This window comes from Trematomus bernacchii, unplaced genomic scaffold (assembly GCF_902827165.1).
Source record: "Trematomus bernacchii unplaced genomic scaffold, fTreBer1.1, whole genome shotgun sequence".
Classification (NCBI taxonomy): domain Eukaryota; kingdom Metazoa; phylum Chordata; class Actinopteri; order Perciformes; family Nototheniidae; genus Trematomus; species Trematomus bernacchii.
In genome coordinates, this window is record NW_022987571.1 from 2,237,577 (window position 1) to 2,249,679 (window position 12,103).

Below are 12,103 nucleotides of genomic sequence, written 5' to 3' on the forward strand. Positions count from 1 at the left end.
TCCAGAACAGGATGGGGAGGGACCTGCCTGAAGAGGGCTATAGGTGGGCGCTGGGCTCTACAGAGTCTCGACACAGCAACCTCCTAGAGCTACGGGCGGTAGTGTTAGTTCTCCGGCATTTCATGCCCCTAATTCAAGGGAGACATGTAATGGTCAGGAGCAACAACAGCACCACAGTGGCTTATATCAACAGGCAGGGCGGAGTCCGCTCCGCCGCCTTGTTGGCCACAGCGGAGAGGCTGTGGTTATGGGCTTCAGAGGTGGTGTTATCTCTGAAAGCCCTCCATATCCCGGGACTGGAGAACAGGGGGGCCGACCTCATGGCGAGGGGCGGCCCCCTGCCAGGCGAATGGACGCTTCACCTGGAGGTGGTGAAGCAGATCTGGGCCCAGTTCGGGAGAGCGGAAGTGGATCTGTTCGCCAGCCGGCACAACAGCCACTGTGCCCTGTGGTTCTCCATGGCCCTGAGCGACGACCCGCCCTTGGGGGTGGACGTGTTTGCACACGAGCCATGGCCAAGGAAGCTGCTATACGCCTTTCCACCGCTGCGTCTCATTCTCTCTCTCCTGGGGAGAGTGAGGCGAGAACGTCTGGCAGTCATTCTGGTGGCACCGGATCGCGTCGGGGCTCCGTGGTACTCAGAAATGACACAGATGAAGGTGGGCCAGCCCTGGGGGGTTCCCCAGTTATGGGGGGCGATATCTCAAGAGGCAGGTGCAATCGGGGCGTTACCCACTCTGGGCCGTCCTCTCCAGGCTTGGCTCCTGAGAGGGACAGGCTGAGACAGGGTGGATTGTCTGACAGCGTTATTCAGTCTATCCAGGCAGCTAGAGCAGAATCCACCACAGCCTGTTACAGGCCGAAGTGGCTGAGATTCCAGCGATGGTGTGAGGAGCGGGGAATAGAGCCCCTATCTTGTGAGTTGGGCTCTATTTTATCCTTCTTACAGTTACTGGTGGACAGAGGGCTTGCTCATTCTACAGTGAAAGTGTATGCAGCAGCCATCTCGTCCTGTCATGAGGGATTCAACGGCAGGTCAGCCTTTTCTCAGCTGTTGCGGTTTTTACAGGGGGTCAGGAGGCTGCGCCCGGTAGTGCACGCCTCCGCCCCACAGTGGGACCTGCCGCTGGTGCTCGAGGCTCTGGTCACGGAGCCTTTTGAGCCTCTTGAGCTCTCCTCCCTGAAAGCACTGTTGTGGAAGACAGCGTTGCTACTTGCCTTAACGTCAGCCAAGAGAGTGTCCGAGTTAACCGCTCTGTCGGTGCACCCGAGCTGTTTACTGATTCGGGGTGACCAGAGTGGGGCGACACTCAGACCGAACCCCTCCTTTGTGCCCAAGAGCCGAAGGAGTGCGTTCAGGTCGAGGGCTATTCAGTTGGGGGGTTTTAGTCTTCCACCCCATGGTGGGGCTAGGGAAGCTAAATTACACCTCCTCTGCCCGGTGCGTGCGTTAGCATATTATGTAGAGCACACAGCTGCCCTGAGACGCACTGAACAGCTGTTTGTGTGCTTCGGGGGCGGGGTGACTGGAAAAGCTCTGTCCAAGAAACGCCTGGCAGGCTGGCTTTGCGAAGCCATTGCACACGCCTACAAGCAGGCAGGGAGAGCCTGTCCCATGGGGGTCCGTGCGCACTCCACACGAGCTGTGGCTGCATCAACAGCCTTATTCAGCGGTGTGAGTGTGGAGGATATATGCACGGCGGCGTCTTGGTCAACGCCAGGCCCCTTCATAAAGTTTTATCTCTTGGATATGTCTGGCTCTTTCTCAACGTCTGTGCTTGCTGGGGCAACACAGGACTGGTGAGGAGGGGGGGGGGGCTCACGCCGTTAAATAAGGCTGTTGACACAGCCATAGCTTGTGTAGAGTGTGCACGGACCCCCGTGGGGAAGGCTCTCACCGCCTGACCGTAGGCATGTGCAATGCACTCGCAGAGCCAGCCTGCCAGGCGTTTCTTGGACAGGGCTTTCCCGATCACCCCGCCCCCGAAGCACACAAACAGCTGTTTAGTGCATCTAAGGGCAGCCGTGTGCTCCACATAACACGCTAGCACACGCACCGGGCAGAGGAGGTGCAATTCAGCCTCCCTCGCCCCACTATGAGGTGGAAAAGCCCCCCAACTGAATAGCCCTCGACCTGAACGCACTCCTTAGGCTCTTGGGCACAAAGGAGGGGTTCGGTCTGACGGACCGTCCACACAGCAGCGTTAAAAAAATCTTGGAGGTGGGCGTATCTGAAGCTTGGGGATTTTTTGCGAGCAAGGCACCAACAACCAATCACATGAATCTCCCGCCCCCGACATACGAAGCAAAAAAGTTTGAAGTAAACTGGATATAAACTCCCCAAACAGGCGAAAACATACCACTGCCTCTGCCACCTACCTCCATGCCTGGCTCCTCCGGTTTATATCCCGCTAATTTCTCCTCCATTTTTTGGAATATGAGGAAATGACCTGCGGTATGTCTCTCCCAGCATACACGCCGTTTGATTGGCTAGAGCTTGAACTGTCAGATTTGCGTACACGGGATTTGATTGGCTGACGCTTCCACCTCAGCCTCAAAAGTTGAACATTGCTCAACTTTGAATCCTGAAAATCCTGAAAATCTCCGCTCGCCTGCCCACAATGCAGTTCGGCGAAAAGTGAGGGAAAGTGACGTCACCCCATTCAAAGTGAATGGGCAGAAGCGTTTCAAGATTTTTTTAACGCTGCTGTGTGGACGGTCCGTGAGTGTCGCCGCACTCTGGTCACCCCGGATCACCAAGCAACTCGGGTGCACCGATAGAGCGGTTAACTCGGACACTCTCTTGGCTGACGTTAAGGCAAGTAGCAATGCTGTCTTCCACGACAGTGCTTTCAGGGAGGAGAGCTCCAGAGGCTCAAATGGTTCTGAGACCAGAGCCTCGAGCACCAGCGGCAGGTCCCACTGCGGGGCGGAGACGTGCACTACTGGGCGCAGCCTCCTGACCCCCTGTAAAAACTGCAACATTAGTGGCTGAGAAAAGGCTGACCTGCCGTCAAATCTCTCATGGCAGGACGAGATGGCTGCTGCATACACTTTCACTGTGGAATGAGCAAGCCCTCTGTCCACCAATAACTGTAAGTACGACAAAATAGATCCCAACTCACAAGATAGGGGCTCTATTTTCCGCTCCTCACACCATCGCAGGAATCCCAGCCACTTCGGCCTGTAACAGGCTGTGGTGGATCCTGCTCTAGCTGCCTGGATAGACTGAATAACACTATCAGACAATCTACCCTGTCTTAGCCTGTCCCTCTCAGGAGCCAAGCCTGGAGAGGTTGGACCAGAGTGGGTAACGCCCCGATTGCACCTGCCTCTTGAGACATCGCCCCCCAGAACTGGGGAAGCGCCCAGGGCTGGCCCACCTTCATCTGTGTCATCCCTGAGTACCACGGAGCCCTGACGCGATCCGGCGCTACTAGGATGATTGAGGGACGTTCCCGCCTCACTCTCTCCAGGAGAGAGAGAATAAGACGCAGCGGTGGAAAGGCGTAGAGCAGCTTTCTTGACCATGGCTCGTGTGCAGACGCGTCCCCCCCCAAGGGCGGGTCGTCGCTCAAAGCCATGGAGAACCACAGGGCACAGTGGCTGTCGCGCCGGCTGGCGAACAGATCCACCTCTGCTGTCCCGAACCGGGCCCAGATCTGCTTCACCACCTCCGGGGCCCGCCGGCGGGGGGGAAAAACGCATAATCTGCAGGAAACAGCATCTGAGGGCTTCTTAATATTTAATAAACTATGAATGTTTCATATCCATGTAACGGGAAGAAACTCAGCTAACTGATGATATGAACCATTTTTAGCAAAACAAAACACAAGACTAACGCTGAGCCTCTGAATTAGCCCTGAGCGAAAACATGCTAACGCCGTTAGTACAGAACTCACGGTATAACACCCTTATTACTTATCGTAAATGCAAATCCAACCCATCGATTAGCATCGTGAGATTACACAGATTCGATAGGTATCTGTATCATCACTCCATGATCAGAACTTGCGACATTAGAAACAAAAACAGACATCACAACACGTGGCATTAGGTAGCCAACACGGCAAAATGGCTTACCTTTGTTGTTGTCTGATCAAAAGTTGTCTTCAATGGCATTAAAACGATAAAAACGCTGCTGAAGGTTAATCCATAGGTTAATCCAATGTGTCTGTGTCACTTTGAAATGATTTATGATAATCCATCAGCAATAAACCTAGTTTTACGTTTTCAGATTTCAGAGCGTAAAATAGGTTTCGCTTTGGGCAAACTGCGCATAGCCCCCACTTCTCAATGGTAACGTTGGTGTGTATGTGGAAATCCCCCTTCGATTCTATTGGCTCTAACGGTTCAAAAGAGAAACGGCAAAAACGCCCATTTCCACCCAAATGACCCAAGAGGTGGAGTTTTTTTTCTAAACCTCTCTAGAAAAGGTCAAATGTCACTTGTTTTGCATCAATCTTGATACAGGGTACTTATTATATGTTGTACTTTGGATTCCTAAAGCTTTTAGTCTACTAACCCATCATCCAAGGGTGGTTTTCACTATAAGTAAAAAATAATGTTTGGACGGACACTATAATTTAAATTTCTTTACTATGTTCAATCTGAATTTTCTTCAAAATAAAAAACATCTATATTGATTCTGACTTTTCTACATCCAACTCACAGGTTTATCATTACTTTGAGAAAAAAGATTATTAATTTTCCCCTTTCAGAAGTGTAGTTATGGTCATTTGTTCTGGAAATGTCATTTTCGAGCCTGAGACCTGAAAAACAGGCTTGGGGCTTAACAGGTTAATTAACTATTAGTAGAGAATAACAAGTAATGAATATACTTTATAGGGATCTGCAGATAAATGTTTAGTCTTCTCAAGCACCAACTATCAAATATAGGAGTTGTTGGGAGGTGCAATGTTTACAGTGTAGTATGTGCAATCGAGAAGGTTAAATAGGGAAAGTGCAATATGTGTAAATAGGTATGGATACAATAGGGATATGTGCAATTTGACGGACACTATGCATAGGTGCAATAGGGAAAGTGCAATATTTGATTTGTGTATGAATGCAGTAGGGAAGGTAAGAACATGTTTTTATGAACCCCACAGCTTCCGGTCTTCCAAGACCCGACCGGACAAAAAGACGTGTTGCAGGCACGAAACATACTACCAATAGAAATACATTGCTTTTAAAATCGTTCAGTGTGACACGAAAAAAAGGGGAAAATCGTGTTGGTGAACACGAATCAATAGATTCAATGTCGTGACTATAACACGAAATGCCGTGAGACTGGGTTGCTCAGGGAGGAGAAATCGGCGGAGCTGCAGCTGAGAAAAGATTGAGTGTGTGTGTGTGTGTGAGGAACAGCTCCTCGGACGTAACGTAACGGCTCCACGGATTGGTCCATTTGGGTATGGGCACGTCACTGTACCCAGGAAGAAAACAATGGAAAAAGAGAAATCTCCAACGAGGCGTTCTGGGGCAGCATAGACAGGTCTTTTCTGTGTTAGAGTTTTACTCTCTACAGGGTGTACTTTGAGGGTTTGTGACTTTGCAGACCGTTTACATGCATAAAAACCTTCATAACACACAAGGGGACGGGTAATAACCGGAAAAGCATCACATGGGACCTTTAAATAAAGCTTAGCGAAAGTTCAATCAGCAAGAATTCTGTTATACCCCTCCCATCTCTCTTTCTATCTCCCCCTTTGCTTGCCTCTAACTTAAACAGATGACTGAGGGCTGTCAGTTAAACCAATCAGATTTTGCCTCAATCTCTGCGAGCCAATCATCTTGTTCCTGTCAAACTCTAAAACTGTTCCTTTATCTGCTGCTGTCAGCTGTCATTTAAGTGTCAAATCGAAGCAGCCCTTCTCCGCCATAAACACCTCCATCCATCTCGACCGTGGGTCATCTACTGAGCTCATTATTCCAATACACATCGCATCATGCCACATCTTCAGAATGTATCTGTTTGCATGGTACCCATTTTAAAAACTGTAATCAATACTACTCATATTAATAATATCACAACAGTAAAGATTCCACTTTATATGTTAGGGCCCAAATAAGCTGCTCTCCAAGTAGAGGAGCTGATAACGTATAGCACACAAACACATCATCCTCTAAAACATAAATGTAATATTTATGCTTTGAGATATTCTTTGTGATAAACAGATAGGCCAAAAAAGCCTTAATCAACATAAATAATAACACTTTAGTTCTTTCCTCAGTGTAAACCGCTTTAATGTTAGCATTTTGTAAAGGGTCATATTGGGCAGTAGCAAAGGATAGTCTATACCAGGCATTAACAGCTGAACACTGTGTGTGCATGCGCGTGTGTCTGCGTGTGTCTGTGTGTGTGTGTGTGTGTGTGTGTGTGTGTGTGTGTGTGTGTGTGTGTGTGTGTGTGAGGGGGCGGTGATGATTCAGAAGTCAGATTTCTCACAGGAACAGCCACTTCACTAGAAGCAGAAGCACATTGCAGTTGGCCAGTGAGGGAAGAATACTTTTTTGATTTTCTCTTTGGAAGGGATCTAGAGGATTAAATAGAGAAGCATACACACGTTAATATTGGATATTTGATTGTCTGACTGTCACAATGTCCAGAGTTACCAACCTGTCGAAGCTGCGACAAGAGAGAGTGAAGGAGATCAACCTGCGGGTGAGTTGGCATTATGTTCATCATTAGGTGTGACAACAAAAAAGACTATCACGCGCTGGCATCTAACTGACTTCTGGTCCTGCCAACCACACAATGTATGTTTACGACAGGGAAAACACAAGTTAAGTGAAGATTTCCACTAAATGATATCATGTATATTTTAGTAGTCATTTCCTGTCTCTGTGTTTGTCACTTCCCTCCTCTTTCTTCATCATGTGTCATTGCCTGTTTTTGCACTCTAACCCATAAAACATTTCCTAATTTGACACGGGGCCTGCTCTGTGCTTCAGGAGCACGGGCCTCTCAGGCCATGGGCCCTGTTATAGGGGGGGTGCCATTCTCATCCAGATCTGCAGGATAAGCCTCTTTGTATTTGTGAATGTAGGTGGTGGTCTGTATGTATGTTTGCTTGAACACAGTGTGCTTGCTCACTTGATATTTGACTATAGCAACTGTTGCCATAGAAATGGCAGTGGGTGTGTGTGTGATATAACTGCTTTATTTGAGAATGTTGTAGGCCTGAATAATCTGTGTAAATAAATATATAAATAAATATCCAGGACTAAATGTACTAAGGCACCAGTCTCACAGGCGTTCTCATTAGAAAGGTGCGCACACGAGAGGGTCAGGTAAAAACGCTTTGTCATGGGATCAGCCAGATTCACTAATGTCACACAATTTGCAGTTCTTGTGAGCTACCATGGATGTATGAAAGGAACTGGACAAAGCATTGGAGGCAGGGCCCCATTCATTCCTATGAAAGTTGATCAGTGGCGCATGAAGCCAAAATGACCTGACTCTCGAGAACGGAAATACCCAGATCTTCCAGGAATCTTCCCCATCCTCTGGCTCCCAGCGACTACTATGTCAGGGCCGACATCTCGGATCAGTCAAATGAATGGAGGAGGTAAAATAACTCTGGATTCGGCCATAGATTGGCGCAGGAATGAGTCATAAACTGGGAAATTAGTTGGCATTTCAGCACTTCTGGGTTCCCTTGTTTCAAAGTCAATATCTTTTTGAGAACTTGGTTGGATGCCTGAAATGAGGTCTAAAACATGCTAATGAGATTTTCACATTTTCTTCTACGACATTAAATAGATCAGTAAATACTCCACTGGGGAATAACCCTAACCCTAAAAAAGACAGTTGCTAACAACATGACTACAGAAACGAAATGTCATCATGCCAAACATTAGCCGCCTTTAGCTTAGGCGGCTAAAAGTCATGTAAAGTAAGTAAGTAAGTAAAGTCATGCGACCGCCAAACTTTATTTATAGCCTAATATTAGCTTTTTAGTTTTACTTCTGGCTATTGCAGTTATGCTTCAATTATTATAAGTATCATAAACATCTGTTTGCCACATGGAAAAATCCCATTGCTTTTTGTATGAAAAATGACAATTACGACATCAATCTCAATCAATCTTTATTTATTTATTTAGCACATTTAAAACAACCTTCAGTTGACCAAAGTGCTGTACAGGCACTGTACAAGTTCAATAGACTCAGCAGTCCGGATATGTACTGGGAGGCTGTTCCACAGTCTGGGAGCTGCAACACCGAGGAACCACCACCATATTCTGCTGAGCTGAGCACAATGCTCTAGCTGGAGCATGGGGGTGCAACAACTCAGACAGGTAATGTGGTGCCAGTCCATGCAATGATTTAAAAACAACAAGTAAGTACTTGAACTGGATCCTGTAACTGACAGGAAGCCAATGAAGGTCTGCCACGACATCTTACATATGCTTTTCTAATATACCCTTTAACATTTTGAACAGAACCTAACTAACATGATTTCCTTAAAAAAAAGGGAGAAGAACCAAAGGAATCACATGGGGAGTTATTGATCATCTTGGAGGATAAAGTGATATTGTTGATAGTATATACCCAAAATACATACAAATAAAGGAAGAGAGAGGCCTGGTCAGTGGCGGATGGCCCATAGGGGCGCTGGGGGCGCCGCCCCACCTCTTCCCACATTCTAGATTGTCATTAAAACATTTTTTTTTAAACATTTTTTTTTTAATGAACAAGGCACATATTATATAGTTGGTGTCAGATAAATGTATAATCTACGATAAAATATCGAAAAAAATTGTTTTACGATGTCTGAAGTTACTGATAAGATATGTTTCCTGCTTGGGGCGCAGAAATCTTTACCCATAGAGTGGTGCAGTGATGACGTATTTACCCGGAAGTAAGCTGCGCATAAGTTCCCTCGACAAAAAAGCAATGAGATTTCTCCATAGGATAAATGCATGTTTTGTTCAGCCGGATAATATCCACATGTCTACCCTACCTTTATAATTTTCTAATCATAAATCTAATCGCCAGAAGCAAAATGCTAACGTTATGCTAAAGGAACTACAGCCGAGTACAGCAGCACGACTTCAACGTCACGCCAACTTAAGATCCATATTCAAACATACAGATTCAAAATGGTACAAGTTGAAGCGTTTGTTTGAACAGTTTGCAGGAGACAGGTACTTGCTTTCAAGCAGAACAGGGCAAACAAACTTAGCGGGAGTGTTTACGTGTTCGGCGTAATGACGTACAACGTCCTCCACGACTTCTGTAGTCCTATTCAGCCACTTGTTAACAACCATCGTTTTTCAGACACGTAAACTCTTGAAAATTCACCAGCGGGGTAACTGCTGATGGATTTAATGTCCTAGAACAAAACGTGATCCGTCTCTTCAATGTGTCTCAACCACAGACCTTATTTCCAGATATTTTCCAAAATCCTATGGAGAAATCCCATTGGCTCTGAGACGAGGGAACCGGTAAAGTGGTAAAATGCTAACTCACTTCCGGGTTTTAGGACTCGTCACTGCACGACTCTATTGACTCTCGTTATAAGTGGTGCATGCGCAGTCCGCACCTCTTCAATGCAACAGATAGGAGCAGCTCGGGGCGCACCCAAGCTGCGCCCAAAGCAGCTGTTGACACCGCCAACAACTAGGGGGCAGCAGGAGCGCCAGAGTGAGTGATTGACGTTTGAATGAGAGAGAGTTAGACGGAGACGGAGTGTAAACAAAACTAGATAGCGAATATGGAGAAGGAAAATGATGTTTAATCACTTAAAGAAACACCCTTTGAGAGGAGGAGACTGGAGGGAAAGCTGAGAGTAAAAGAGCTCGGACCTAATCAGCCTGACATAGGCAGGAGTTAAGGACAGAGGAAGGCAGTATACATGCTCTTTTTCAAGGAGCTGGTTTAACAAGAAGGCTAACTGTAGCAACACCAGTGCTATATTTAGCTTCCCCTGCCTCCCTTTTCAAACGTCAGGATCAGACCAGTCTATGGACCAGACCCAGCATGGATCCAGACAGATGTGAGTGACTTAAAGCACATATCAGACAAAAACTCAAAAGCATGAACAGACTAGAGTCCACATGGATGATGCTATGCGACTAGCCATGTTTAGGAAAGTAAACACAGCTGTCCAGTGAGGGCTACAGGATAGGGATCAGTAAGCATAATAAGGAGGTTGACAAAAACACTCAAATAATAGACTGTATCAAGTGCTGTGTGCCTTTGAGCTAGCCCTGAGTTGTAATATGACATATGTTTTGAGTTTGTGTATAAGTTTGCTTACATTTTGGTAGAGCCCCCCCTGGAGAAAAGTGCACCAGCCGCCACTGGGCCTGGTGTAGATTGAGCATGCCGGTTTGATTCCCTCATGTTGTACAGACAAACTGCAACACCTGAATGCAGCTTTCCTTCCTTCTTCTCCCCCAGCACTATTTTTAGTTTTTCATGTTCTGACTAAATTGTGGATTTCTTTTAGAGAACATGTTGGGCATTGTGTGAGGAAGTGCTGCTCTTCTCTACAGCAGTTCCTCCACATTGTTGGCACAGTCACTTCTCTTTTGGCAGCCATGTTTTTTCATATCAGCCTTTTTCTATGGCTAACATGTTTCTGTGTTAAACATCATACATGGTAGATAGTTCAGATAGGGCCAAATAACATTGCGTGTTTACTTTGATGGTTCAGGTCTCAGAAAACAGTTTGAGCTGGTTTGTGGACAAAGTGTCTTAGGGTAAAAAGGATCAGGTGGGGGACTTTTGTCTCTGTTCATCTCTTGATACTGCGGGGCCTTGTGATGGAAAGAGTGGGGGTCGCTTTGTTTTAGATGTATCCAATATTTTATTGATTATCTTTGAATTTTTTATTAGAATGGATATTGGTCGGATTCAGCTCTGCAGGTGTTGTCTGTTTTTGTCTAGGATGATTTTACAAAAGTAATGAGTGAGCATTTTCAATTAGCTGATTTTATTATTTGTAAACGTTTAGTTTTGTTTGCGGGTCCACACTTTGCTTCCATAAAGCAGAATGGGTTCTATTATTGATTGCAGTAATTTAAGCAAAATTAAAATTGGAATTAGTCTGCATGCTTTTCTCTCAGTTCATTGTCTGCTGGTTCTGAACTTCCTGGGGCTGTAGGACTGGACCAGTAGGAGGTGGTGTGAGGGTTCTCTGTCTCTGGTGCTCTGATCCTGGGATGGCTGCCTTGCAGTGGAGGGGATGGAGGGCGGTGTTGACTGGCAGGTTGTCTCCTGAGTACCAGTGTGTATGATATAGTGGTGGCTACGCTGGCCTAGGGTGGACTCTGGCTGGAGAGCATTGTCAGTCTTGGGACACCGACATTTACTGACTTTTTGAATGGAACAGCTGGTTCTCATTTACAGATTTCCCATTCAGGTCTAAGTGTAACAATGTCAGCATCACTGGGAGTTATATTGTCTCCAGATGTCTTGTGGTGGAGGGGGTGGGTCGTAATGAAGCTTTTTGTTGTGGCCTTGTCTCAGTGGAGGTGGAGGGCTGTGGTTCAGGCTGGGGTCTGTTGGTCTGAGTCTGGACCTGCTTGTGGGGGTGGTTTTATAACCGGCCCCTCTCTTGTACGGCATATATTTGCAGTCAGAGCCTCTCTGGGGATTGCTCTTAGTTTTTTCAGTTTTGATAGGGCTGTCAATGTTAATGTGTTAACGCTTGCGATTAATCTGGAAACCTTAATCACATCGCCAATTTTGACCCAAAGTCGCCCCCGTAATTTAAGCACGAATGTTTAACATTTTAACAAAAAGCGGAGAAAGTGGAGAAATCGGCACCAGACTTGTGTTCCACAGACTGGACATCAGTAGGAACCATCACTACCTTGCTGTGACGGCACAACTGCACCTGTTTGCTTTAGGAGTGGTGAAGACAGAGGGAAAGTCTTTGGCTAAACCTTTCTCAGTTTCCTGAAGTTGCACAGAAGTGGGAGGTAGTGGCCAGGGTCACCACGAACAGATAGCTCTCGCAGTGTGATAGCAGCTAAGATAACACAGTGTGCCCTGTGTGGCACACATCATTCAGAGGGTCATCACTGCTGCTCTCCATGACATGTCATCATTGTTGATTCTTAAACTGAGAGACAGTAAAAAGTTG

At 46.5% G+C, this 12,103-nt stretch overlaps 1 protein-coding gene across 3 annotated transcripts in view; it reads left to right on the forward strand.

Moving 5' to 3' along the window:
• The first annotated feature begins 6,458 nt into the window (after positions 1-6,458).
• arhgef1a (Rho guanine nucleotide exchange factor (GEF) 1a) overlaps positions 6,459-12,103 on the forward strand; it is a 49,983-nt gene continuing 44,338 nt past the window's right edge. For 2 of the 3 annotated variants that reach the window (XR_004555538.1, XM_034126237.1), the window contains exon 1: positions 6,605-6,667. Coding sequence is in view for 2 of the 3 variants with exons in the window: in XM_034126237.1 (XP_033982128.1) it covers positions 6,605-6,667 (63 nt within the window). In the remaining variant the exon portion in view is untranslated. Of the gene's footprint in view, positions 6,668-12,103 lie in introns of all 3 variants that reach the window. The other variant, XM_034126236.1, reaches the window with a different exon arrangement.